Source organism: Cottoperca gobio, unplaced genomic scaffold, assembly GCF_900634415.1.
Source record: "Cottoperca gobio unplaced genomic scaffold, fCotGob3.1 fCotGob3_125arrow_ctg1, whole genome shotgun sequence".
NCBI classification, from domain to species: Eukaryota; Metazoa; Chordata; class Actinopteri; order Perciformes; family Bovichtidae; genus Cottoperca; species Cottoperca gobio.
The window spans coordinates 1-26,856 of NW_021166795.1; the positions used below are offsets into that span (position 1 = coordinate 1).

General features: G+C 40.1%; 3 protein-coding genes across 5 annotated transcripts; 2 read left to right on the forward strand and 1 right to left on the reverse strand.

Moving 5' to 3' along the window:
- Positions 1-2,001: 2,001 nt before the first annotated feature.
- Positions 2,002-7,390, forward strand: sycp3 (synaptonemal complex protein 3; the record flags this gene model as incomplete). Its single annotated transcript, XM_029426185.1, has 7 exons — positions 2,002-2,083; positions 2,202-2,236; positions 2,670-2,787; positions 2,983-3,082; positions 3,174-3,272; positions 3,591-3,695; positions 6,792-7,390. Coding segments are annotated over 7 exons (593 nt in total), but the record flags the coding sequence as incomplete, so codon positions are not given.
- A 257-nt stretch (positions 7,391-7,647) lies between these two features.
- Positions 7,648-17,218, forward strand: LOC115004542 (E3 ubiquitin-protein ligase arkadia). Of its 2 annotated transcripts, XR_003831843.1 has the most exons (12): positions 7,648-7,755; positions 8,229-8,425; positions 10,045-10,102; positions 10,191-10,581; positions 11,100-11,191; positions 11,268-11,360; positions 11,847-11,922; positions 12,123-12,214; positions 14,856-14,974; positions 15,541-15,640; positions 16,640-16,774; positions 16,867-17,218. XR_003831843.1 is itself a non-coding variant. In XM_029426187.1 (11 exons), the coding sequence occupies exons 4-11, from the start codon at positions 10,263-10,265 to the stop codon at positions 16,709-16,711; spliced, it is 963 nt and encodes a 320-aa protein (XP_029282047.1). In that variant the 5' UTR covers positions 7,648-7,755; positions 8,229-8,425; positions 10,045-10,102; positions 10,191-10,262; the 3' UTR covers positions 16,712-16,844. The 2 variants fall into 2 exon arrangements, 1 of the variants encoding a protein (XP_029282047.1); XM_029426187.1 differs by lacking the exon at positions 16,867-17,218 and having other exon boundaries at positions 16,640-16,844.
- On the reverse strand, positions 16,767-18,360 carry lyrm5b (LYR motif containing 5b). 2 transcript variants are annotated; one of them, XM_029426190.1, is made up of 3 exons: positions 18,131-18,360; positions 17,446-17,500; positions 16,767-17,103 (listed from the first exon to the last, which is right to left on the reverse strand). In XM_029426190.1, the coding sequence occupies exons 2-3, from the start codon at positions 17,488-17,490 to the stop codon at positions 16,897-16,899; spliced, it is 252 nt and encodes an 83-aa protein (XP_029282050.1). In that variant the 5' UTR covers positions 17,491-17,500; positions 18,131-18,360; the 3' UTR covers positions 16,767-16,896. The 2 variants fall into 2 exon arrangements, with proteins under 2 accessions (XP_029282050.1, XP_029282049.1); XM_029426189.1 differs by having other exon boundaries at positions 17,446-17,516; positions 18,131-18,357.
- Between the last annotated feature and the right edge of the window lie 8,496 nt (positions 18,361-26,856).

The window sequence follows — 26,856 nt, forward strand, 5'->3', positions numbered from 1 at the left end:
TATTGCTCGTATAGACTTTCTGAGAAGGTGAGTATATGAGATTTTTATCTTAGTATATCAGATCTTACGTCATGATAAATTTAGTGGTTAGACTTTACTACATGTGATTCGGTTTAGAGAAGTAACAGTATACGCTCTGTATACCTGTAGTGTTACTTCTTTACTACATGTAGAGAGTGTAGTTTTAATATGTCTAACTATGTACCCTATGTGTTACTTTACGACCATGTTATATGAGACAGTAACTCTACTATTTTGTAACTTAGTGCTTACTTACACATGTGAGGTATTAGAGTAGCACACATTCTACTCATGTACACTAGTGTATTTACCTACCAGGTAAGAGCAAGTGTAGTAAAACTATTACTCATGTACTAGTGTTACTCTTTTACCTATCAGTGAGTAAGAGAAGTAACATCTACTCATGAACTAGGTTTACTTTTACTACATGTGGGTAAGAGAAGTAAAATCTACTCATGTACCTTAGTGTTACTTTACTACATGTGAGGTAAGAGAAGTAATATCTACTCATGTACCTTAGTGTTACTTTACTACATGTGAGGTAAGAGAAGTAACATCTACTCATGTAACCTTAGTGTTACTTTACTACAGTAAGAGAAGGTAGTAACATCTACTCATAGTACCTTAGTGTTACTTTACTACCATGTAAGAGAAGTAACATCTACTCATGTAACTTAGTGTTACTTTACTACATGTAGAGGTAAAGGAAGTAACATCTACTCATGTAACTTAGTGTTACTTACTACATGTAAGAGAAGTGTAGTAACATCTACTCATGTACTTAGTGTTACTTTACTACATGGAGGTAAGAGAAGTCACATCTACTCATGTAACTTAGTGTTACTTTACTACATGTGAGGTAAGAGAAGTAACATCACTCATGTAACTTAGTGTTACTTTACTACATGTGAGGTAAGAGAAGTAACATCTACTCATGTAACTTAGTGTTACTTTACTACATGTGAGGTAAGAGAAGTAACATCTACTTCATGTACCTTAGTGTTACTTTACTACATGTGAGGTAAGAGAAGTACAATCTACTCATGTAACTTAGTGTTACTTTTACTACATGTGAGGTAAGAGAGTACAACATCTACTCATGTAACTTAGTGTTACTTTACTACATGTGAGGTAAGAGAAGTACATCTACTATGTAACTTAGTGTTACTTTACTACATGTGAGGTAAGAGAAGTAACATCTAATCATGTTAAACTTAGTGTTACTTTACTACATGTGAGGTAAGAGAAGTAACATCTACTCATGTAACCTTAGTGTTACTTTACTACTGTGAGGTAAGAGTAAGTAACATCTACTCATGTAACTTAGTGTTACTTTACTACATGTGAGGTAAGTGTAGTAACATCTACTCATGTAACTTAGTGTTACTTTACTACATGTGAGGTAAGAGAAGTAACATCTACTCAAATATTATACTTTATATATACTTTATTATACTGACTGTTTTAGTTACTTACAGATTTAGATTATTAATACAAAATATAAACAACTAATAATTATGATTATTATAGCTATTACTACCAAGCAGTATTCACAGTAGTTAAAATGATCTCCACCTCCTATAATAATAATAATAATAATAATAATAATAATAATAATAATAAATATTATGTCATCATTAACATGTTCTCAGATCTCATACTTAGTTATCTGTACTTAGTAAAAGTAGTAATACTACAGTGTAAAAATACTCAAGTAAAAGTCCTGTGTTCAAAATTGTACGTAGTATTATCAAAATATACTTAGAGTAGAAAAGTAGAAAAAGTACTCTGTGCAGTATGTGTGTATGTATATATATATGTGTATATATATATATACATATATACATATATACATATATATATATATATATATATATATATATATATATATAAATATCTGAGTACATTCACTGCTAATGTTAGCTTTGGACCCGAGTCGAGCTCATACAAGCACGTTAACGTTGACTGTTTACGTCACAGATGAAACTCCAGCAGTGGACAAGTTGTCCAAGAAGAGACCTGCAGCTGACTTTGAAGAGGAGGGGCCGCCAAGCGCTGCGGGGTATGACTGCTGCTTCATGAGACGCACTGGCAGGAGTTACTGTGCAGCAGCTAACGTGTGTGTGACATTACTCAACCTGCTGTATGTGAAAGTAGCTTTTCTCTTTCCACACTTTCAGAAATGAGGTTCATTCTATGTTGGAGAAATTTGGAGGTAAGCAGCTTTGTGCAGGTGTGTGTTTGTGTTAATGTCCTCTCTGGGGATCAATCAAGCTTTATCTTATGTTATACTATCCTGGGTTAACACGGTATTCAATTACATAACATAATTAATATAATATATAAGCTTTGAATGTTACACACAAATATATAATCCTTAAACAAAATCCAGTCTTTTAATTGAAACAACTTTAATAAATATAACCTGTCCCTGTGTGTGCGGCAAGAAGCTGCGCAGCAGTAAAATGTTGATTTAGAATTTTAATGTCAAAGTTATGAATGAAGCGTCGAACTGTTCAGTGCATCCCGAGAAAACTAGAAAACACTGCAGAATAAACACGTTTCTTAAAGTTATTGTGACTGTCCTCCATAGTGTACGGCTATATATATATATATATATATATATATATAACACGTTTGACTTTCAGCTGATATCAACAAGGTGATGCAGGCCAAGAAGAAACGTCTGGAGTGTCTGACGAAGAACTACATGAAGGGAAGCCAACACAAGCTGGAGCAGCTGTGGAACAGCTATCACTCCCAGAGGTTTGATCAAACATAACACACCTGACAAGTACAAAGCCACAATATGTGAAGTTGAAGGTACGAGATGATAGAAGTTAATCTCTTGAGATAATCATCCAGGTAGAAATCTCAGAACTATTACAAATGGCTGGTGTTTCTACTGCGTTCTTCTTTCCACACCTTTAAAATGGCTTCGTCTGAAATGTGTGTTTGCAGACAGAAGATGACTCAGCAGTACTCGCAGCAGGTGTCCTCAGCGCTGCAGCAGTGGGAGACTGAAGCCCAGCGAACTGAGGAGCAGGAGGAGAAGCTCAACGTTTGTCCACTTCTTTGTTTGATTGGTTAAATAGAGCCACAGGTTTGATGCTCTGTGACTTCTAGACTTTGATCAGCTGTTCTCTCTTTAGAGTCTGTTCAGACAGCAGCAGAAGATCCTGCAGCAGGCCAGAGTGGTGCAGAACCAGAAGCTGAAGACTGTCCGAGAGCTCTACGAGCAGTTTGTGAAGGTGAACCTGTGTTTTCACACATGATGTACATTCTGCTGACGCCTGCAGAGAACGTCTTCCAAGTGGTTTTACGTTCAGGGAGTGTTGTGTCGTTCGTGCCAAGACTCACGATGTAAAGTTTATTGTTTTGTTGAAGTTTCAAAACTTAATTCTTAACGTTGACGTTTTAATCAACATTCAAATGTTGCGCAGCTTTTATTTCATGTGTAACCTTCGTGTTTAAAGCCGGTATTTAAATGAAAAGATCCAAAGGCTTTATTGCCAGATGCACGACAGCTGCAGCGTAGTTCAGTCCCAGACATTTTGTATTTCCTGCAGAACATGGAGGACATGGAGAAGAGCCACGATGCTTTCCTGCAGGGGGCGCAACAAGAGCTGAGGAAGGAGATGGCCACGCTGCAGAAGAAGATCCTCATGGACACGGTGAGTGCAGAGAGTTCAGACTGATGCGCAGCTGTGGGACTCAGTGTCGCTCATATGAGACTGATATCGATCGCTCTGGGAAACTTTGTTGTTATAGCACAAAGTAAAAGCTGCTATAACGGCACAGAGACCGGTGAAGAGCAACAGGCCAACGCGCTGACAGTCTGTGTTTCGCTGACCCAGACTAACTGGACCTAATGTTCGTTTGACACATCGTTGCACTGCGCCGGACTCCCTTTAAATGTTACATTACATGTCAGCGACCGCTCGTTTGGTCAGTAAGGAGGCAACTTTGGCTTCCAGTCAAACTTCTGTTCTAATGAACCTGAACATGGGCTCCTGGGAATAACAGGAGCTGGATCTCAGATCTGAGCGACGTGAAGAGGCTTCGTGAGAAGTATCTGATAAATACTTCACTTTGTGTTTGAGAACAGAAAGTGTTCTACAATCAAACATGTTTACGGGCGTCAGACTTCAGTCTTTTAAAGTCTTCTAGAGTTTATCTACAGTAAGAATACAAATCATGAAAGTAAAAATGCAGAGATCAAATCAAATGTATTTATACAGCCCAATATCACAAATTATACATTTGTCTCAGTGTTACAGACTGTACAGGATACAACACCCTCTGTCCTCAGACCCTCTGTCCTTAGACCCTCTGTCCTTAGACCCTCTGTCCTTACACCCTCTGTCTTTAGACCCTCTGTCCTCAGACCCTCTGTCCTTAGACCCTCTGTCCTTACACCCTCTGTCTTTAGACCCTCTGTCCTCAGACCCTCTGTCCTTACACCCTCTGTCTCAGACCCTCTGTCCTTACACCCTCTGTCCTCAGACCCTCTGTCCTCAGACCCCTCTGTCCTTAGACCCTCTGTCCTTACACCCTCTGTCTTTAGACCCTCTGTCCTCAGACCCTCTGTCTTAGACCCTCTGTCCTTACACCCTCTGTCCTTAGACCCTCTGTCCTCAGACCCTCTGTCCTTAGACCCTCTGTCCTTACACCCTCTGTCTTTAGACCCTCTGTCCTCAGACCCTCTGTCCTTAGACCCTCTGTCCTACACCCTCTGTCCTTACACCCTCTGTCCCTTACACCCTCTGTCTTTAGACCCTCTGTCCTCAGACCCTCTGTCCTTAGACCCTCTGTCCTTACACCCTCTGTCCTTACACCCAGTCTTAGGAACCATCCTACTATGTCCTTACGACCCTCTCTTGCCTCGCTCTAGACCCTCTGTCATTAACATGCAGAACTCCGCTGTCCTTACACCCTGTGTCCTTAGACCCTCTGTCCGCAGAACACCCTTGTCCTAGACCCTCTGGCCTTCAGACACTCTTCTATACCCTCTGTCCGCAGACCCTTTGTCCTTACAACCCCTCGGTCCTAGACCCTCTGTCTTACGACCCTCTGTCCTCAGAAAACTCTGTCCTCAGACCCTCTGTCTTAGACACTCTGTATTAACCCTCTTTCTCAGACTCTGCTTAGACCTTGGCCAGACCTCTGGTCCTCAGACCCTTGTTCACTTAGACTCGTCCTCCCCTGTCCTTACACCTCTCGTCCTGTAGCCCTCTTCCTCAGACCCTCTGTTCCTTAGAACCCTCTGTCCTAGACCTCTCTTCTAGACCCTCTGTCCTAGACCCTCTGTCCTAGACCCTCTGTCCGACACCCTCGTGTCCCTTACACCTCTGTCCTTACACCCTCTGTTAACCCTGTCCTCACCCCTCTTGTCCTTAGACTCCCTTGATTGTTCTCTAATAGACCCTGCTGTCCTTCACCAACCCTCTGTCCTTAACACTGCCTGCCTGGTCCTTAGACCCTCTGTCTTCGACACCCTCGTCCTTACACTGCTGACCCTCTGTCACTTTACAACTCTGTCCTTACAACCTTCCAACTTGTTCTTTAGGACCCCTTCCTAACCCTACCTCAGACCTCCACCTCTGTCACTTAGACCCTGGCTCGCTCTTCCTTAACCCCTCAACCGCTGCTCAACGCTACCTGAGACGCCTGCGTCTGAACACCCTCTGTCCGTAACCCTCTTGCCTTTAGACCCCCTCTTCCGAAAAACTCTCCAACCCTCTGTCCTTAGACCCTTCGGGTCCTTAGACCCTCTGTCGCTCTTAACTACCCTCTGTCCTTACACCGGCCCTTGACCTCGTTTAGACCCTCTGTCCTCAGACCCTCTCCTAGTACCCTCTGTACTTAACCCTCTGTCCTTAACCCTCTGTCTTCGCTTAGAAACCTCGTCCATCAAGACCCTCTGTCTTAGACCCTCTGTCCTAGACCTGTTCATCAGACCCTCTGTCCTAGACCCTCTGTCTTAGACCTCTGTCCTACAGCCCTCTGTCCTTAGACCCTCTGTCCTTAGACCCTCTGTCTTAGGGACCCTGCTGTACACCCCGTATCAGAACCTATGTACTTAGACTCTGCTCAGACCTCGGTCCTTCACCCTCTGTCCTTAGACACCCTTGTCCTTAGACCTCTGTCCTTAAACCCTCGTGTCCTCTGTACTTACACCCTCTGTCTTAGACCCTCTGTCTCAGACCCTCTGTCCATTACACCCTCTGTCCTTAGGACCCTCTGTCCTTAGACCCTCTGTCCTCAGACCTCTGTCCTTAGACCATCTGTCCTTAGACCCTCTGTCCCTACACCCTCTGATCCTCAGACCCTCTGTCCTTAGACCCTCTGTCCTTAGACCCTCTGTCCTTACACCCTCTATCCTCAGACCCTCTGTCCTCAGACCCTCTGTCCTTACACCCTCTGTCCTCAGACCCTCTGTCCTTAGACCCTCTGTCCTTACACCCTCGCATCGCACAAGGAATAACTTCCTAAAAGAAACCCCATAATTAAAGGGGAAACATGTTAGAAACCTCAGGGAGAGACTTTGGAGGGATCCCTCTCCCAGGACGGACAGACGTGCAGTAGATGTCGTGTGTACAGGATAAACAACAAAGTACAAATATAACATTTGACAGAAATTCTGTTGTGTTGAAAAAAAAAGTTTATAAAGTTATAAACGTGTCCAACAGAAGTTAATGATGTCACATGATGTATGATGATGTCACATGATGTATGATGATGATGTCACATGATGTATGTTTCCACAGCAACAGCAGGAGATGGCCACGGTCCGGAAATCACTGCAGTCCATGTTGTTCTAACCTGCTGCTGTCAACACGGCGACAGGGCCAGTTTCACACCGTTGTCGTTGCCGTGGTTATTGTTGCCGTAATCCTGCAACGTTGTCACGGTTGCACAAGCCGTATTTACACAGTTACGTTTCCATAGCGACGATGTTTTCTGTCATGTGACAGATTTTTGCTCCTTTTTTCCTCGTTTAATAAACATATGAAGTATAAGTATATAAGTAATCGTCCGCCTCTAACAGCTGACGTTTGTTTGACTTTGTGCGTTTCCTGTATGTTAAATTAGAAAACAAAGATTTTTATCTGTTGCAAATGTTTGTATGAATTAATACGGCAACGAGCAGATGATCAATTATTCACTCTGCAAAACATAAGTTGTGAAATCATCTTGACCGTCTGTGAGAGTAAAAATAAACAATTCTTTATGTACAAAGTCAAAGTGTTAAGAATTCAGTTTAATTATAATAAATATTAAAAGGTGAATTCACAAAGAATGGATTTTGTCACAAGAGATGTGCCTGATATTACAGCTGACACCTTTTGTTTTGTGCATTTAATGAGGGAAAGGGAATTTCCTTATTCATTTTCATTAATATGTCATGTATTTTAATGGCATAACTGTTATTGCATCCCAAAATAAATACATTTTGAGCAGAGCATGTAGTTTGAGTGTCTGCGAAGCTTTGTGGTCATAATGTGTTTAGTTTCTGCTCCACCTCTAAAACGTGTTTTAGTTTAGTACATTTTCTCATAAAAATAATAAACTGAAACGGAAACTCAGTTCATTTTAATTTGAATTTCCGGTACTTTGTTTCGTGTGAAACTGTAAGTTCCTGCTCTTATTTTGAAAAGCACTTCCTGTTGTGAGTCCGGCTTCACCACAGAGCGTCTGGTACCAAACCGAAAGAAGGACGACACCATTTAGGTAAAGTTACCAGATGTCACGTTTATAATGTTGTTATCATTGGTAGCAGTTGAGTTTAATTGATTTTTACACCTATTTATCGTCGTTTTTATGTATCTGAGCTACTTTGGCTAGCTCTGTGCTAACTCTGCTAACAAATGGATGTTCCATGTCGCGGGTTCGGTAACAAAAAAGCAGATTTTACTTTAGTTTTAGTGTATTCTTTTTATTGTTAGCTCCTGGTCCTTTATTAGTATGATCTGTCGGAACTGTGACGTTAGACGAGTTATTCGGCGCAATGTTTGTGTGGTTAACCTCTTCTCTCATTCAGATAAATTGTCCTCAGCACAAGAAAAGCTTCTTTATTTTGGTGTAATTTTCTCTTTTTAGCCTCTGGTCCGTTTATTAGTGTGATCTGTAAAAGCTATAACGTTGGATTAAATATTCGGCGCTATGTTTGTCTAATTAACCTTCTATAATGCATAATTTCGCAGGTAAATTGTCCTCTGCAGCTGTATGACATGAGTGTGCATCAGAGGTGATTATTGAGGCAGGAACCAGGTGTTGCATCAGGAGACCATGGAGGAGTCGTCTGAGCCGGACAGTCCTGCAGGTCTGAACCGAGGCTGCCTGCTCGACCCGACGGACGTCCTCTACCATGATCTCTCCATCATCGTCCAGAAACACCCAGGTAACATGGCTCCTGGTCTCCACCTGTGGTTACATGTATAAACAAATGTAACTTCTTAACACGAGACAAGCAGTATTAGTGGTGGAGGAAGTATCTGATCCTTTACTGAGTGAAAACACAATACCACACATGAAAATACTCCGCTACAAGTAAAGGAAAAAAGTATTCATTGGATATGTTCCCTGTCAGTGTTTTACTATTATATATCATTTATTAATTTATATTAATATATCTTTATTTATTTATATTATATCTTTTTATTATTTATATTATATAATCATTTTTATATTATAATATCATTTATTTATATTATATATCATTTATTTATTTATATTATATATCATGTATGTTATATTATATATCATTTATTTATTATTATTTATATCATGTATTTATATCATTATTAGATTATATATCATTTAATTTATATGATATATCATTATTTATATTATATATCATTTATTTATATTATATATCATTTATTTTTATATTATATATCATTTATTATATTATATGATATTGATATTATAGATCAGGACTTATAGTATGATAGCATTTATTATATTTATAGCTCATTTATTTAATATATATCATGGATTATTTATATTATAATCATTTAGTTATTATATTATAGATAATGTATTTATTGATATATCATTTGATTATTATTATATACATTTATGATAGAGTATTCTCAGTTATTAATTATATATCATTTATTATTTATATATATATCATTTATTTGTATTATATATTCATTATGTTATTATATATCATTTATTATATTATTATCATTATTTATTTATTAGTATATATCATTAGTATTTATTATTATATCATTTAGTTATATATAGTCATTTATTTATTTATCTATATATCATATTTATGTATATTATATATCATTTATTATATATATATATCATTTATTTATTATATTGTATATCATTATTAGATATAGATCATTATTTATATTATATATTTATTAGAGTATATATCATTTATTTATATTATATATCATTAAATATCATTTATTTATATTATATATCATTTAGTTATATTATATATCATTTATTTATTTATATTATATATCATTTATTTATATTATATATCAATTTATTTATATTGTATATCATTTATTTATATTATATATCAATATATCATGTATTTAGATTGTATATCATTATTTTATTTGTATATCATTATTTATTTGTATATCATTATTTATATTATATATCATTATTTATATTATATAGCATTTATTTAGTTGTCTATCATTATTGTATTTGTATGATCATTTATGTATATTATATATCATTTATTTATATTATATATCATTTATTTATGTTATATATTAATTAGCAAGAGAACCGCAGGATGACTAGTAAAAACATTACAATATATATATTTTAAGTACATTCATGAAAACAATATTTATGTCTGCTTAAGAATTAGACATAACATTAAAGATCAGTTATGTCTGAAATGAATTACCGCTAGGATTTGATGGATGTGTTCATTATTGTTTTGACGCAGACGCGAGAACTTAGAGACGCGTAGGATTGTTTCTGGCTGAACAAACTGTTGGTTTCATGTTTAAGTTTGTTGGTTTTGTTTTCCAGCCCCCAGCTTGGCAAACGGAGGAGACTCAGCCGCATCGCAGAGGAACATTTCAGTCCTGTGAGTCGGTCTTCACAGGTTTAGGTCAACCTATTGTCAACATCAGTCAGCAGCTCTGTATGTCCTGACGTTGACGTTGTGTCCTCAGGTGTCCGTCGGCGGATCTCCAGGACGACCTGAACTTTCACACAAATCCAAACGCAGACGTCTGGCTGCAGCGATGGGAGAGCAGAGCGTCGGCTTTGTTCCAGCTTCATCTCTCAGGACTTTACCTCAGGTCAGCTGGCTGGAGTCCCCGCTGTCCACTGCGTCCTGCGCCTCCTTCTCCTCATCGTCCTCCTCCTACCTCACACCAATATCAGAGGAGGAAGCATTGGAAGACATGGTCCACAGTCCTGCTTGTCTCAGCCGGAGGTTGAAGCACAGTCTGATGCCGGCGATGGCTTCAGCGTCCCCGCCGTCCTCATCCGAGTCTCTGTCCTTCCTGACTGCAGAGGAGAGGCGGTGGCTGAACGGCGAGCGGGGAAACTCCTCTACAGGTGAGGAGACGGTGTAGAGGAGTATCAAGTCAAACTGAACTCAGACACAAAGCTTTGATATGATCACTGACGTCCATCCACTCAGTGAAGCGGCGGCAGAACCTGTTCCACCACCAAAGTCATAAAGTTCAGAACTATTCTGAAATATTTATATTTATCTCACAGAATACTTCTTTTCTCGTAATATATTTATACGCTTTTTCTTTTGTTCTATAAATATTATAACATTTTCTCAGAATATTTTTGAGATATTTTGACTTTTCTTTCAGTTATTTTCTAAAAGTGTTCCAACGTATTCCTGTAAATAATGTGGAGGGAGAGACGCAGTCTTCAGACCCAGCTTCTCATTTCCTCTGAAGTCCCTCCAGAATAAAGGTCCATAAATCCCCTTATCATAAAGTATCCAGTGATCCGAGCGTCAGGAGGCTGCAGCTGATCTCAGATCCTAATGTGACGTATGAAGACGACTTCAGCAGTTTCAGCTCGTTGGTCCTGATCAATCATTGCTTCTTCTGCAGCACCGGAGGAGATCGTCATCAGTGACGATGAGGAGGCCGTGGTTCGCTCGGCTCAGCAGGAGGAAGACGAGACGTTGGCTCGAAGCCTGCAGGTAGATCTTCACCTGCCGGGGCGGAGGCCGACCGCTCGGCTGAGAAAATATTCTAATGCTCTCTTTGCTCGTTCAGGCCCAGTTTGACCGAGAGGAGTCACACAGCAGACACCAGCACCGTCACCACCAGCAGCTCCACCATCATCTTCAACAGCAGAGCCACCCCCGGGTGAGACTGACGCTCCACATTTACACGTGCAGTGTGTCTGTAAAGATTTATCTTATTGCATCAGGAAACATCTGTCAGGTCTTCAGAAGGTCTCACGTGAACAGGAAGTGTCGATCGATGAAGCCACGCCTACTTCTGTCTGACAAAAGCCCGACGCAGAAAGTTTATATATATAAATATATATATATAGATATATAGATATATAGATATATAGATAGATAGATTATATATATATTATATATATATATAATCTATATATAAGAGAGAGAGAGAAAAAAAATAAAATATATATGTAGAATGTTTTCACGGCTTCAGTGACGGGAACTGAAGATCGATGCTCTCTTCACAGAGCACGGCGCTGCCGGCGTTTGTGTTATTGTGGGACTTCTGAACGAATGCTTTAATATAACAAAGTCTCTTTCTGAACGGGAGAAGCAGCTCGTACGACACAAACATCAGAAGTGTAAAGTGACTTGTTCTCTGCAGTATTATCCCTACATGGAGCCCGGCTGGATGCCTCATCTACTGGCTGCTGTCTCTCCTCTGGTCGGCTTTGAAGACGGTGAGACGTCAACACTCTGCTGTTTTACAATTATTATTTATACAATATTTAATTTGCTCTGCTGGGTTTCTGAGGACGGGACTGAAAACATAATTTAAACGACCGTTTGACTCATTTGTAACGATCAGTCAGCTGTTTCCTGTTTCCTGTGGCTGCTTCACAATAAAAGCCCGCCACTAATACAGCTGGTGTGTTTACAGATGTGATTGGTCAACGCACGAGGCGAGAGCGGGGCAGGAGGAGGAACGGCCAGCCTGAACTCTCAGAAGACCTCCAGGGGAACGACTACGAGGTGAGGAAGAGGACAAGACGGCCTCAAACCAAAACAAACATTTTCACACACGATAAACACTAAAGCATAAACAAGCTCCACATTATATTATTATTATTATTATTATTATTATTATTATTATTATTATATAAAGAGAAGCTTTAACTAAACAACAAAAGACTTTCATTCATTTAGTAATAATTCTTTAACCTGAGACGGAAACTACTCGACTAAAAACACAAAACCTGTTTACAGGAGAATACTTAAACACTGTGTGTTTATATATATATATATATATAATGTGTGTGTGTGTTATGTATGTGATATAATATATATATATATATATATATATATATATGTGTTTGTGTATATGTATGTTTTGTGATATATGTATGTGTATGTATAGTATAGTATATATATACATATATATGTATTATATTAATATATATAAGTACTATATATGTATGTATGTATATATGTAATCTATGTGTAGTGTTGTTATATATGTCATATATATGTATTGTTTATGTATGTACATATTATATGTATTTCTGTTTATTATATGTCTTCTGTTGTATGTTTATTTATTGTCTGTTGTGCTAGTTGTATAGTCTAGCTGTATGCATACTCTTATTTCGCTATCTAAGTATGTCATACTATACTCATCTACTACTATCTCTCTCTCTATCTCTGCTATACTTACTGCTTGAGCTCTTCTATTATCTCTCTCTCTCTCTATACTTGTTTTCTCCTCTTCGTTGTCTGTTACTCTATATATCCTTGGTTCCTTCTATGTCTGATGTGTAATATATGTATTGTATTTATACTGTCCTCTGTTCTCTCTGTTGTCTTCCTATTCTGTAGCCGCCTCTGCCTTCTATATCTTCCTCTCGTCTTGTGGTCCTCTCTTCTCTGTTCTCTTTCCGTATTCTGTACTGGTCTTCTCAGTCTCTCTATATATCTGTACTGGCTGTTCTTCTACTCTTACGATTATGCTCTCGTACTGGCTATCGGACTACTGTAGATACTCTCTTGTACTACTATATGTGCTTCTTCTTCTACTACTCTTCTCCTTTCGTTCTTCTCTCTTTTTTCTTCCTCTTGTATTTATCTATCTTTCGCTCTCGTATTAAGCTTGTGTATCTTCATCTCTCTAGTATGCTCTGTATGTAGTTATCTTAATCTGTATAGTGTACTGCCTACTGTACTTTGGTAGCTACTCTATTTCTCTTTCTATAGTCGTTTTGTCTTTGTCTCTACTATGTGATGTTCGTATGTTTCTGCCTAGTTTCGTTTTGTATGTTATCTCTAGTAGTGTTAACTTATCTACCTACTATACTACTACCTTTCTCTCGTATATATTATTGTGCTCTCGTGTACTATTGTGTCTGTGTACATATTACTGGGCTCTCTTCTTTTCCCCCCTCCTCTCTTTTCTCTGATGATACTGACTCCTACTACTACTGATGAGTATATATTGATATTGGTATAACTATCGGTAAGATATGATTATAGATCTTCTATATAGAGGAGAGTATGATTCCCTCATCCCCTAGAGAGTATGAGTACATACTACTCTTGTCACAAGTACTGAGTACATCATCCCACCTATCTACCCTTAGTCATTCCTAGTATATATAGCACACACACACAATTACACACATCATAATAACATATATATATCTAATAGACACACATAATTATATTATATTATATTGATAATATCATATAGATATATATATATATACCTATATATATTATACTAACTATACTATAACTATTACTATTAGGATATATATATGAAATCTATATATATATATCAACTATCTGAAATAATATGAATATATAGATTGAATATATTTATCTATTCATATTATTGATACTATAAGTATATCTATGATGATATAATTATGATATGTAATTATACTTAGATACTTATATAGATAAGATATAATATATATAGAATAGATCTCGATATATATATATAGAGCATATATATATATTACTATATTATATCATATGAATATATATATATATATATCAATATAGAGATATAGTATCGAAGAGATAATAATAATATAAGAGATAAGAGAGATATAGATATAGAGAGAGATGAAGAGAGAGAGTGAGATATATATATGATAGAAGGATCATAGAGATATATATGCAAATATAGAGATATATGAGATAATATATAGATATGATATATAATATACATATTATTATATATAATATATATTATATATATATATAAAAATATATATATATATATATAATATAATATATATATATCATATTATATTATTTATATATAATATATTCATTATATATATATATATATATATATATATATATATATATATATATATGTGTAAATGTGAACATGCTTCTAATTATTATTTAATTTTGTATTTGTCTCTTTATTTCCACATGTCATTAAATACATGTGTGGCCCTTATGACATGTTTCTCTAAACAAACAATGTGTTAACCCTAACCCTGTTAATGGAGAAAATCATCATCAGATTAATTAAAACGAGCCGCAGTGAAATGTTGTTATTATTACTCTTAACTTCCTTTACCTTCACTGTACGAGTATTTCTACAGCGCGGTGTTAGTACCTTTACTAAAGTCAGTTTCCTGTGCGTCTGCTGATGTTTCAGGCTCTGCTGGCGTTCGAGGAGCGTCAAGGATCCGTTGTGTCCAAGAAGTTGAGTCGGAGGGAGATCCAGATGTTTCCCACCAAAACCTTCCAGTCTGCCAACAGCGCCGGCAACTCGCAGTGAGTCCCGACGACGGCTCTTCATTTAGAGTTTGTGTGTTCGCGTGAGCAGCACGTGATGTTCGAGTGGAAACGTGAAGACGTCTTCTAACTGTTTCATATTTAACTTTGTTTATATCGTTTGTTGTTGTTGATGTAGTCTGAATATTTGAGTTGTGTAAGAGGACGCGTGTCGGCACTGCGGATGGAGACGCACAACATGCTGCTGAGTTTCCTCTGCTCTAAAATAGTCTTAAATATGATTTTATAGCAAATAATCAAAAGGGTTGTTCCATGTATTACAGAAGTGTTTAATCATTAAGATAGTTTATTAAAGTTAAAATGCTCCTCAGTCCTCAGCAGGAGGTTCATGTGTGACTCTCTCACTGCTGTCTGCTCCAAATACATGAACACAAATGGATCCAGTGTATTAATATTATTAATATAATAAATATTATTATTATTATTATTATTATTATTATTATTATTAATATAATTATTATTATCATTATTATTATTATTAATATTATTATTATCATCATTATTATTATTTATTATTAATATAATTATTGCTGACTGTTTGACAGGTGTCAGATCTGTTTCTGTGACTACACTGATGGCGAGAAGCTGAGGATGTTGCCCTGTTTCCATGACTACCACGTGCAGTGTATCGACCGATGGTTAAAGGTAACCGCTCACATTGACTAAAGGTGCACTCCCCCTTTAATATCAACATTAAAGGTGCACTCCCCTTTAATATCAACATTAAAGGTGCACTCCCCCTTTAATATCAACATTAAAGGTGCACTCCCCCTTTAATATCAACATTAAAGGTGCACTCCCCCTTTAATATCAACATTAAAGGTGCACTCCCCATTTAAAGTGACCCTCTTACATCAGTTCCTCCGTGTCTCCTTGAACTCCAGTAGAAACTTTATCTCCTCTCCTGCCTCCACGCTGAACGCAGAGTCACAAACGTAGAAAAGTGTTGATGAAGTAAATGGAGCCGAGTTCAACAAACAAACTGAAAACATCTGTTTACTAACTCTGCAGAATAAAGTCCTTCACACACACACGTGCACACACACACGTGCACACACACACTGAAACTGCACTGTACAAATATTTTATTTTTTTATTTTTCTGCCATTTTTGTGGAATATTTTATTTTTAAGTACAAATGACTTTAAAGACACATTTCTGTCTAAACTAAAACCAAAAGTTTGTTTTGTTTCTGTTGTAGCTGATGGAAAGTGAAGTTTTTAAAAGTACAACATGTCAGGACATAATTAAAAACAGAACAAAGTCTGATTCTGTGGAAGTCGTGTGGATAAATGAGACTTCGTTATTCTTTAGTGAGAAGTCGTTAACCGATGTTCAGCTCGAGACTTTTCTACGTTTCTGATTCTTCGTGAGAGAGAGTTTTGTTCAGGAGCTGAAGGAAACGGAGAAACTAAAGTGTTTCTTTGGGTCCAGTTCTTCCTCTCAGAGTTCGATGTTTGATAACTCTCATGTTTGGACAGTAAATACGAAGCTACATTCAGCTGCTGCTTAGCTTAGCTTAGCTTAGCTTAGCTTAGCTTAGCTTAGCGTGAAGACTGGAAACCGTTAGCATGGCTCTGTCCAGACACACCGTCCCAGCAGCTCGTTTCTGAAGATAGGTGACACATGTTTCCTCTCTGACAGGATAACACCACCTGCCCCATCTGCAGAGCTAACCTGGCTGACGGCGCCGCCCTCGCCCCCCCGCACCTCTGAGGCGAACTGCTGGTGTTTGAGTTACTGTGTTTGTGATGGATGAAGGACAACTCGCTTGTTTTTGTACTTTTATTTAATTGTTTATTCATCATCAGAATCGACAGGAACAATAAAACTTTTAAGCTGTTAAAGATTCTTTGTCTTTGTTCCAACAGGACGATGAATCTTCTCCGTCCCGCCGCTCGTTAGCCCTCGTAGTAGCGTTTCTTCATGGCTCTGTACTTCCTCAGGTAGTAGAGCGCCTCCAGCTCTCGGGCCACGTACTCCCCCCGAGCGATCATCTCCTTGATCTGCTCCGAGTCCTGCACGCTCTTGTTTTTCGTGAACGCCGCTCGCAGGCGGTCCCTGAAGTAGTCGCCGCCTTTAGGATACTCCCGTCCGAGGTAGAGCAGCTGCGGAGCACACGGGAGGGGAACGCTTGTTTATTAGTTTATTATTACACTCCGATCTTTACTCTTCATGTTTGGACCAGAACATAATAAAAACATTTGATTCATTAGTTTTGGACAGAACTTGTCTCTGATTTGATGTTTTGAAGCTTTATTAGTAGATTCAGAGCGGACGGAGAACAGTTCTCTCTGCACACGTTGGGCGTGACGTGATTCTCACTTTATATGAACTTTAGATTTAATCCGTCAAATCTTTAAATATAAATAAAGAATATAATATAAAGAAATAAAATGTTTTCTTCTGTTTTAACATTTTAATGTCCAGAATAAAAAACATTAACTCACGTTCTTATAGAGTCGAACGACTTCGGCCCTCAGAGGGTTCGCCATGGTCCCGGAGCTGGAAGACTTTATTACTAAAACATCCAGTGACATGTGTGGATTATATTCACATAAATAATGAGTCTGTCATTAGATTTATTTACAGGCAGAGATATATATATATATTTTTTTATTTCTATATATTTTATATATATTTTTTATTTTATATATATTTATTTTAATGTATATATATATTTATATTTATATATATTTATATATATATATATATATATTGATTAAGCACATTTCATACACAAATATTGCTTTATTATTTATATATATATACCATACTACGTTTGATATTATATAAACATAATTAAATAAGTTAAATATATAATGGTGAGTTTCAATGCAATACTATCGTATTAATACAGATAGTAATAAAACATTTAAATAAATAAACAAAACCATAATGCATTAAAAACGTCCTAAAACATTGAAATCCAAAGTTAAACACGTGACTACAGGATGAGACTCGTCGTGTTTCGCCTCCATTACTTTTACAACTAAAGAAGCGACACCTCGTTCAGCTGTTTAACTTTGATAAATGACTAACACACACACACACACACACACACACACACTTTACTTTCAGTATGGACCGTTACATGTTTATAAGTGGTTTTATTTTCGGGGTAAAGGTATTTACCTGTCCGGGTGACCTGCTCTCCGCAGCTGCCTCAACTTCCTCCGGACCAAAGTGCAGCTGACGGAGCGCACGCGGTAAATCTGCCTCAAGCTTCAGACTCTCCGTTTGTCTCCGTCGCTTTGTTTACAAAGGTCCGCAGCAGCTTTAGAACCGTTCACGCGAACCGGTGCTTTCATATGTCAGCTTCGTAACGAGCAGGAAAGTAAACAACCAAGAGTAATGTAGCAGCCAAAGAGTAACTTAACCAAGGATTAATGTAGCAGCCAAAGAGTAATGTAAGCAGCCCAAAGCGTAATGTAACAACCAAAGATAATGTAACAGCCAAAGAGTCATGTAGCAACCAAAGAGTAATGTCGCAGCCCAAAGAGTTAACTAACCAAAGAGTAATGCTAGCAGCCCAACGAGTAATGTAGCAGCCAAAGAGTACTGTAGCAACCAACGAGTACACTTAACCAAAGCGTAATTGTCACAACCGAAGAGTAATGTAGCAGCCAAGAGTAATGTAGCAGCCAAGGAGTAACTTAACCAAAGAGGTAATGTAACAACCGAAAGAGTACTGTCAGCCAGCCCAAGAGTCATGTAACAACCCGAAGGAGTAATGTCGAGCAGCCAAGAGGTAATTAAACCAACGAGTTAATTGTAGCAGGCCAAAGAGTAATTTAACCAAAGAGTAATGTAGACCAGCCGAAGAGTACTGTTAGCAGCAAAGAGATTAATGTAACTAACCGAAAGTAATGTAGCAGCCAAAGAGTAACTTACACCAAAGAGTAATGTAGCAGCCAAAGGAGTAATTGTAGCCAGCCAAAGAGTAATTAACAACTCAAAGAGTAATGTAGCAGCCACAGGAGTAATTGCTAACAAACCAAAGAAGTAATAGTCATCCCAAAGAGTAAACATTAACCAAAGAGTAATGTACAGCCAAGAGTAATGTAGCAAACCCCCCAAAGGTAACTAACCAAGAGTAATGTAAAACCAACCGAGAGTAAGTGAGCAAAGAGTCATGTAGCAGCACAAGAGTTACTTAACCAAAGAGTAATTGTAACAACAAAGAGTAACTTAACCAAAGAGTAATGTAGCAGCCAAAGAGTAACTTAACCAAAGAGTAATGTAACAGCCAAAGAGTAATGTAGCAGCCAAAGAGTAATGTAACAACCAAAGAGTAATGTAGCAGCCAAAGAGTAATGTAACAACCAAAGAGTAATGTAGCAGCCAAAGAGTAACTTAACCAAAGAGTAATGTAGCAGCCAAAGAGTAATGTAAGCAGCCAAAAGTAATGTAACCAAGAGTAACTTAACCAAAGAGTAATGTAACAACCGAAGAGTAATGTAGCAGCCAAAGAGTAATGTAGCAGCCAAAGAGTAATGTAGCAGCCAAAGAGTAACTTAACCAAAGAGTAATGTAACAACCAAAGAGTAACTTAACCAAAGAGTAATGTAACAACCGAAGAGTAATGTAGCAGCCAAAGAGTAATGTAGCAGCCAAAGAGTAATGTAGCAGCCAAAGAGTAACTTAACCAAAGAGTAATGTAACAACCAAAGAGTAACTTAACCAAAGAGTAATGTAACAACCGAAGAGTAATGTAGCAGCCAAAGAGTAATGTAACAACCAAAGAGTAATGTAGCAGCCAAAGAGTAACTTAACCAAAGAGTAATGTAGCAGCCAAAGAGTAACTTAACCAAAGAGTAATGTAACAACCGAAGAGTAATGTAGCAGCCAAAGAGTAATGTAGCAGCCAAAGAGTAATGTAGCAGCCAAAGAGTAACTTAACAACCAAAGAGTAATGTAACAACTAAAGAGTAATGTAACAACCAAAGAGTAACTTAACAGCCAAGAGTAACTTAACAACCAAAGAGTAATGTAGCAGCCAAAGAGTAACTTAACAACCAAAGAGTAACTTAACCAAAGAGTAATGTAGCAGCCAAAGAGTAATGTAACAACTAAAGAGTAATGTAGCAGCCAAAGAGTAACTTAACAACCAAAGAGTAACTTAACCAAAGAGTAATGTAGCAGCCAAAGAGTAATGTAACAACCAAAGAGTAACTTAACAGCCAAAGAGTAACTTAACAACCAAAGAGTAATGTAACAACCAAAGAGTAACTTAACAGCCAAAGAGTAACTTAACAACCAAAGAGTAATGTAACAACCAAAGAGTAATGTAACAACCAAAGAGTAACTTAACAACCAAAGAGTAATGTAACAACTAAAGAGTAATGTAACAACCAAAGAGTAACGTAACAGCCAAAGAGTAAAGCACACGCAGAGAGAACAATCCGCCAAGTCAGAAGAAAACGGGTCCGCTGAAGGTTTCCCGCATGCGCACAAATGCTTGAAGAGCAGCATGTAGGTCAGGGGTCGGGAACCTTTTTGTCTGGGAGAGCCATAAAAGCCAAATATTCTTTTATGTATTTCCCTGAGAGCCATATATTTAATACATTTGAACGCAAATGTGCATTTTTTTAAGAATAAAACACGTCTCCGAGTACTAACAGTGGTGTCAGTGTTGCATTGAACAGGTGCTCTTATTAAATAAACTAAACGCTTACGTTATTTATCTCATGTATGTGCACATGTCAGTGTTTACTGCACGGGGGTCAAACTCCAGGCAATTATGATTTCACCTCTTATGTCTGTTGTTGTTGTTGTTGTTGTTGTTGTTGTTGTTGTTGTCCTGCATTTTAGTGCCTTGAGATTGCTTTTAGCTTTGAAAGGCGCTTTATAAATACAATTTATTATTATTATTATTATTATTATTATTATCATTATTATTATTATTATTATTATTATTATATCCGGCCCGCGGCAACATATCATGTCTGTCATAACTGGCCCGCTGGTTTTGGTAATTAAATCAATGCATGGCACAACCACGGGGGGGGACACATTTGAGGAAGAATCTAAATGTGTGAATGAAATGAAAGGTTTTGTAAAGCAACGAGAAACACAGCACAGATCTCTGGGACCATATGAGCCGGACTGTGTGTGGGACACAAGAAGCATCTCACTGTTAGAACTGCTCAGCAACCCGTCTGCAGTTAACTTAAATATTGTTGAGGAAAAAGTTGAAGAACTCGGAGCTTGAATGTTGAATCAAAACAGCATCTTCTAGTTAAATCGATATATTTATGAACGTGATAAGTCAAACAGAGAATACTCTGAGCTGAGGACACACATCACCGTCTCCACAGACTGCGTGGCTAAGAAACCCCCAGGTTGCTGTCTGACGGCTCCGCTCAGAGTGTACAAGGAGTTGTAAACATCTCATCTAATACATGGAGCAGGCGTTGACCTCCTCATTGGTCCCCGTTGGCGCCATCACGCTCCTCCGTCAGCAGTCAGGAAGTGATGGTTGTTGACCTGTTCTCTTAAAGGGGAAGTGTTCCTATTGTGTTTACAGTCAATATTATGCTTATAATACATTCAGTGCAGAAAATACATATTGATTGAGGTAGACAAATACTTATGATAGTCTTTCCAGTGTGGATTAATACAATCAGGAGTCATTTACTTCACAATCCCCCTTTACACACCCTTTATGGTGTGTATAATCTCCAGTAAACATAAGGCACCGAGTGGTGTACAAGAATACATTCTTAGTGCGCTTGTTTTTATTTCAGTCATAAAAAGTACCTTCAGTATAAAACATAAACTTTAATAAAGAATAGCTTCAGTATAAATATTTACAAAATATAAACAGTGGCGATATTTACAGATTAATATTGATATAGTTATTAATGCTGAAGATACCAGTGACATGAGAACCTCCATCTCCAGAACCATGTTTCCACAGCATCACCAGACTAGTTCTGTATCTAATGTTGTCAATCTTTGTAAGGCTCCGGTGACCGATCTCTCTGAAACAGTATTATTTGATATAATGTGCAACACACACACACACACACACAGACACACACACACACACACACACACACACACACACACACACACCTCCTTGTTCTGCTCGGAGCACGTCTAAAGACATTCTATCATGTCTGCTTGTTGTTCAGCTTGCCCCTTAAGCGTCCCTTGTGATGATTAATAAACCTGTTATGAATGGAATTATTCCACATTCTTATTGGTAGCTGCTCATCATAAAAACAACGAGTTGAAACCTGCTTCGATCTGATCTCTGGCCCCCCCCCCCCGGGGGACTCCTACTGATCTCTGGCACTGAGTTTGAGCTGTTGTCATCACTGCACATATTTCTGTGTTATCGGTTCTGTGAGTTGAAAATCTCTTAAGGACATTTTTACAAATTGTGCAGAGAATAAATCAAATCAAATGTATTTATAGCCCAATATCACAAATTATACATTTGTCTCAGTGTTTACAGACTGTACAGGTTACGACACCCTCTGTCCTTAGACCCTCTGTCCTCACACCCTCTGTCCTTAGACCCTCTGTCCTTAGACCCTCTGTCCTCAGACCCTCTGTCCTTACACCCTCTGTCCTTAGACCCTCTGTCCTTAGACCCTCTGTCCTTACACCCTCTGTCCTTACACCCTCTGTCCTTAGACCCTCTGTCCTTAGACCCTCTGTCCTTACACCCTCTGTCCTTAGACCCTCTGTCCTTACACCCTCTGTCCTTAGACCCTCTGTCCTCACACCCTCTGTCCTTAGACCCTCTGTCCTTAGACCCTCTGTCCTCAGACCCTCTGTCCTTACACCCTCTGTCCTTAGACCCTCTGTCCTTAGACCCTCTGTCCTTACACCCTCTGTCCTTACACCCTCTGTCCTTAGACCCTCTGTCCTTAGACCCTCTGTCCTACCCTCTGTCCTTAGACCCTCTGTCCTTAGACCCTCTGTCCTTAGACCCTCTGTCCTTAGACCCTCTGTCCTTACACCCTCTGTCCTTAGACCCTCTGTCTTTAGACCCTCTGTCCTAGACCCTCTGTCCTCAGACCCTCTGTCCTTAGACCCTCTGTCCTTAGACCCTCTGTCCTTAGACCCTCTGTCCTCAGACCCTCTGTCCTTACACCCTCTGTCCTTAGACCCTCTGTCTTAGACCCTCTGTCCTTAGACCCTCTGTCCTCACACCCTCTGTCCTTAGACCCTCTGTCCTTACACCCTCTGTCCTTAGACCCTCTGTCCTTAGACCCTCTGTCCTTAGACCCTCTGTCCTTAGACCCTCTGTCCTTAGACCCTCTGTCCTTAGACCCTCTGTCCTTAGACCCTCTGTCCTTAGACCCTCTGTCCTTAGACCCTCTGTCCTTAGACCCTCTGTCCTTACACCCTCTGTCCTTACACCCTCTGTCCTTACACCCTCTGTCCTTAGACCCTCTGTCCTTAGACCCTCTGTCCTCAGACCCTCTGTCCTCAGACCCTCTGTCCTTACACCCTCTGTCCTTAGACCCTCTGTCTTTAGACCCTCTGTCCTCAGACCCTCTGTCCTCAGACCCTCTGTCCTAGACCCTCTGTCCTTAGACCCTCTGTCCTCAGACCCTCTGTCCTTAGACCTTCTGTCCTCAGACCCTCTGTCCTCAGACCCTCTGTCCTTAGACCCTCTGTCCTTACACCCTCTGTCCTTACACCCTCTGTCCTTAGACCCTCTGTCCTCAGACCCTCTGTCCTTAGACCCTCTGTCCTTAGACCCTCTGTCCTCAGACCCTCTGTCCTTAGACCCTCTGTCCTCAGACCCTCTGTCCTCAGACCCTCTGTCCTTAGACCCTCTGTCCTTACACCCTCTGTCTTTAGACCCTCTGTCCTCAGACCCTCTGTCCTTAGACCCTCTGTCCTTAGACCCTCTGTCCTTAGACCCTCTGTCCTCACACCCTCTGTCCTTAGACCCTCTGTCCTTAGACCCTCTGTCCTTAGACCCCCTCTGTCCTCAGACCCTCTGTCCTTAGACCCTCTGTCCTTACACCCTCTGTCCTTACACCCTCTGTCCTTAGACCCTCTGTCTTTAGACCCTCTGTCCTCAGACCCTCTGTCCTCAGACCCTCTGTCCTTAGACCCTCTGTCCTTAGACCCTCTGTCCTCAGACCCTCTGTCCTTAGACCCTCTGTCCTCAGACCCTCTGTCCTCAGACCCTCTGTCCTTAGACCCTCTGTCCTTACACCCTCTGTCCTTAGACCCTCTGTCTTTAGACCCTCTGTCCTCAGACCCTCTGTCCTCAGACCCTCTGTCCTTAGACCCTCTGTCCTTAGACCCTCTGTCCTCAGACCCTCTGTACTTAGACCCTCTGTCCTTACACCCTCTGTCCTTAGACCCTCTGTCTTTAGACCCTCTGTCCTCAGACCCTCTGTCCTCAGACCCTCTGTCCTTAGACCCTCTGTCCTTAGACCCTCTGTCCTCAGACCCTCTGTCCTTACACCCTCTGTCTTTAGACCCTCTGTCCTTAGACCCTCTGTCCTCAGACCCTCTGTCCTTAGACCCTCTGTCCTTACACCCTCTGTCCTCAGACCCTCTGTCCTTAGACCCTCTGTCCTTAGACCCTCTGTCCTTACACCCTCTGTCCTTACACCCTCTGTCCTTAGACCCTCTGTCCTTACACCCTCTGTCCTTAGACCCTCTGTCCTTAGACCCTCTGTCCTCAGACCCTCTGTCCTTACACCCTCTGTCCTTACACCCTCTGTCCTTAGACCCTCTGTCCTTAGACCCTCTGTCCTTACACCCTCTGTCCTTAGACCCTCTGTCTTTAGACCCTCTGTCCTCAGACCCTCTGTCCTCAGACCCTCTGTCCTTAGACCCTCTGTCCTTAGACCCTCTGTCCTCAGACCCTCTGTCCTTAGACCCTCTGTCCTCAGACCCTCTGTCCTTAGACCCTCTGTCCTTAGACCCTCTGTCCTTACACCCTCTGTCCTTACACCCTCTGTCCTTAGACCCTCTGTCCTTACACCCTCTGTCCTTAGACCCTCTGTCCTTAGACCCTCTGTCCTTACACCCTCTGTCCTTAGACCCTCTGTCCTTAGACCCTCTGTCCTCAGACCCTCTGTCCTTAGACCCTCTGTCCTTACACCCTCTGTCCTTAGACCCTCTGTCTTTAGACCCTCTGTCCTCAGACCCTCTGTCCTCAGACCCTCTGTCCTTACACCCTCTGTCCTTAGACCCTCTGTCCTTAGACCCTCTGTCCTCAGACCCTCTGTCCTTACACCCTCTGTCCTTAGACCCTCTGTCTTTAGACCCTCTGTCCTTAGACCCTCTGTCCTTAGACCCTCTGTCCTCACACCCTCTGTCCTTAGACCCTCTGTCCTTACACCCTCTGTCCTTAGACCCTCTGTCCTCAGACCCTCTGTCCTTACACCCTCTGTCCTTAGACCCTCTGTCTTTAGACCCTTTGTCCTTAGACCCTCTGTCCTTAGACCCTCTGTCCTCACACCCTCTGTCCTTAGACCCTCTGTCCTTAGACCCTCTGTCCTTAGACCCTCTGTCCTTACACCCTCTGTCCTTAGACCCTCTGTCCTTAGACCCTCTGTCCTCAGACCCTCTGTCCTTACACCCTCTGTCCTTAGACCCTCTGTCCTTCAGACCCTCTGTCCTCAGACCCTCTGTCCTTAGACCCTCTGTCCTTAGACCCTCTGTCCTCAGACCCTCTGTCCTACAGACCCTCTGTCCTTACACCCTCTGTCCTTAGACCCTCTGTTTTTAGACCCTCGGTCTCAGAGCAACTGAGGAGGGATCCCTCTCCCAGGACGGACAGACGTGCAGTAGATGTCGTGTGTACAGGATAAACAACATAGTACAAATACAACATTTGACAGAAATGATGTTGTGTTGAAAAAGAGAAAGTTTGGATGAATCCAGGAAAATGTCAAAAAGGCTTACCGGTGTCCAGCAGGACCAGGGCAGCAGGCGCAGCCACGATTCATGATCCTGACGTAAACTTTATCAGTGGCAACCTGCCACATGAGAGACAGACACTCTGGGGATGATGCCCCGGATGATGAGTTAGTAACATACATTTACATAAATGCATACAGATAGAGAGGGAGAAGAAGAGAGGGAGGGGAGGAGAGAGGAAGAGAAGGAAGAGAGCATGGAGGTGTCCCCCGGCAGTGGAGAATGTGGAGAGTGTGTCTGCCTCCCGAACACAAACTGGAAGCTGGTTCCACTGGAGAGGAGCTTGATAGCTGAAGGCTCTGGCTCCCATTGTACTCTTAGAGACTCTAGGAACCACAAGTAACCCTGCAGTCTGGGAGCGCAATGCTCTAGTTGGTTTATAAGGTACTATGAGATCTTTAAGATATGCTGGAGCCTGACCATTAATTGCTTTGTAAATCAGGAGAAGGATTTTGAATTCTATTCTGTATTTTACCGGGAGCCAGTGCAGAGCAGCCTAATACAGGAGTAATATGATCCCATTTCCTTGTTCTAGTCAATACACGTGCCGCTGCATTTTGGATCAACTGAAGAGTCTTAAGCGATGTTTTGGGACAACCTGATAACAATGAGTTGCAGTAATCCAGCCTTGAAGTAACAAATGCATGGACTAGTTTTTCTGCATCATTTTGAGACAGGATGTGTCTTATTTTTGCAATGTTACGTAGATGAAAGAAGGCAGTCCTTGAGATTTGTTTTATGTGGGAGTTAAACGACAGATCTTGATCAAAGATGACGCCAAGATTCCTTACGGCGGTGCTGGAGGCCAAATTAATGCCATCCAGAGCTTCTATGTCATTAGAAAATGCGCTTCGGAGGCGTTTAGGGCCAAGTATAATAACTTCAGTTTTGTCTGTGTTTAACATCAAGAAGTTGCAGAACATCAGAGTTGTTATGTCCTTAAGGCTTGA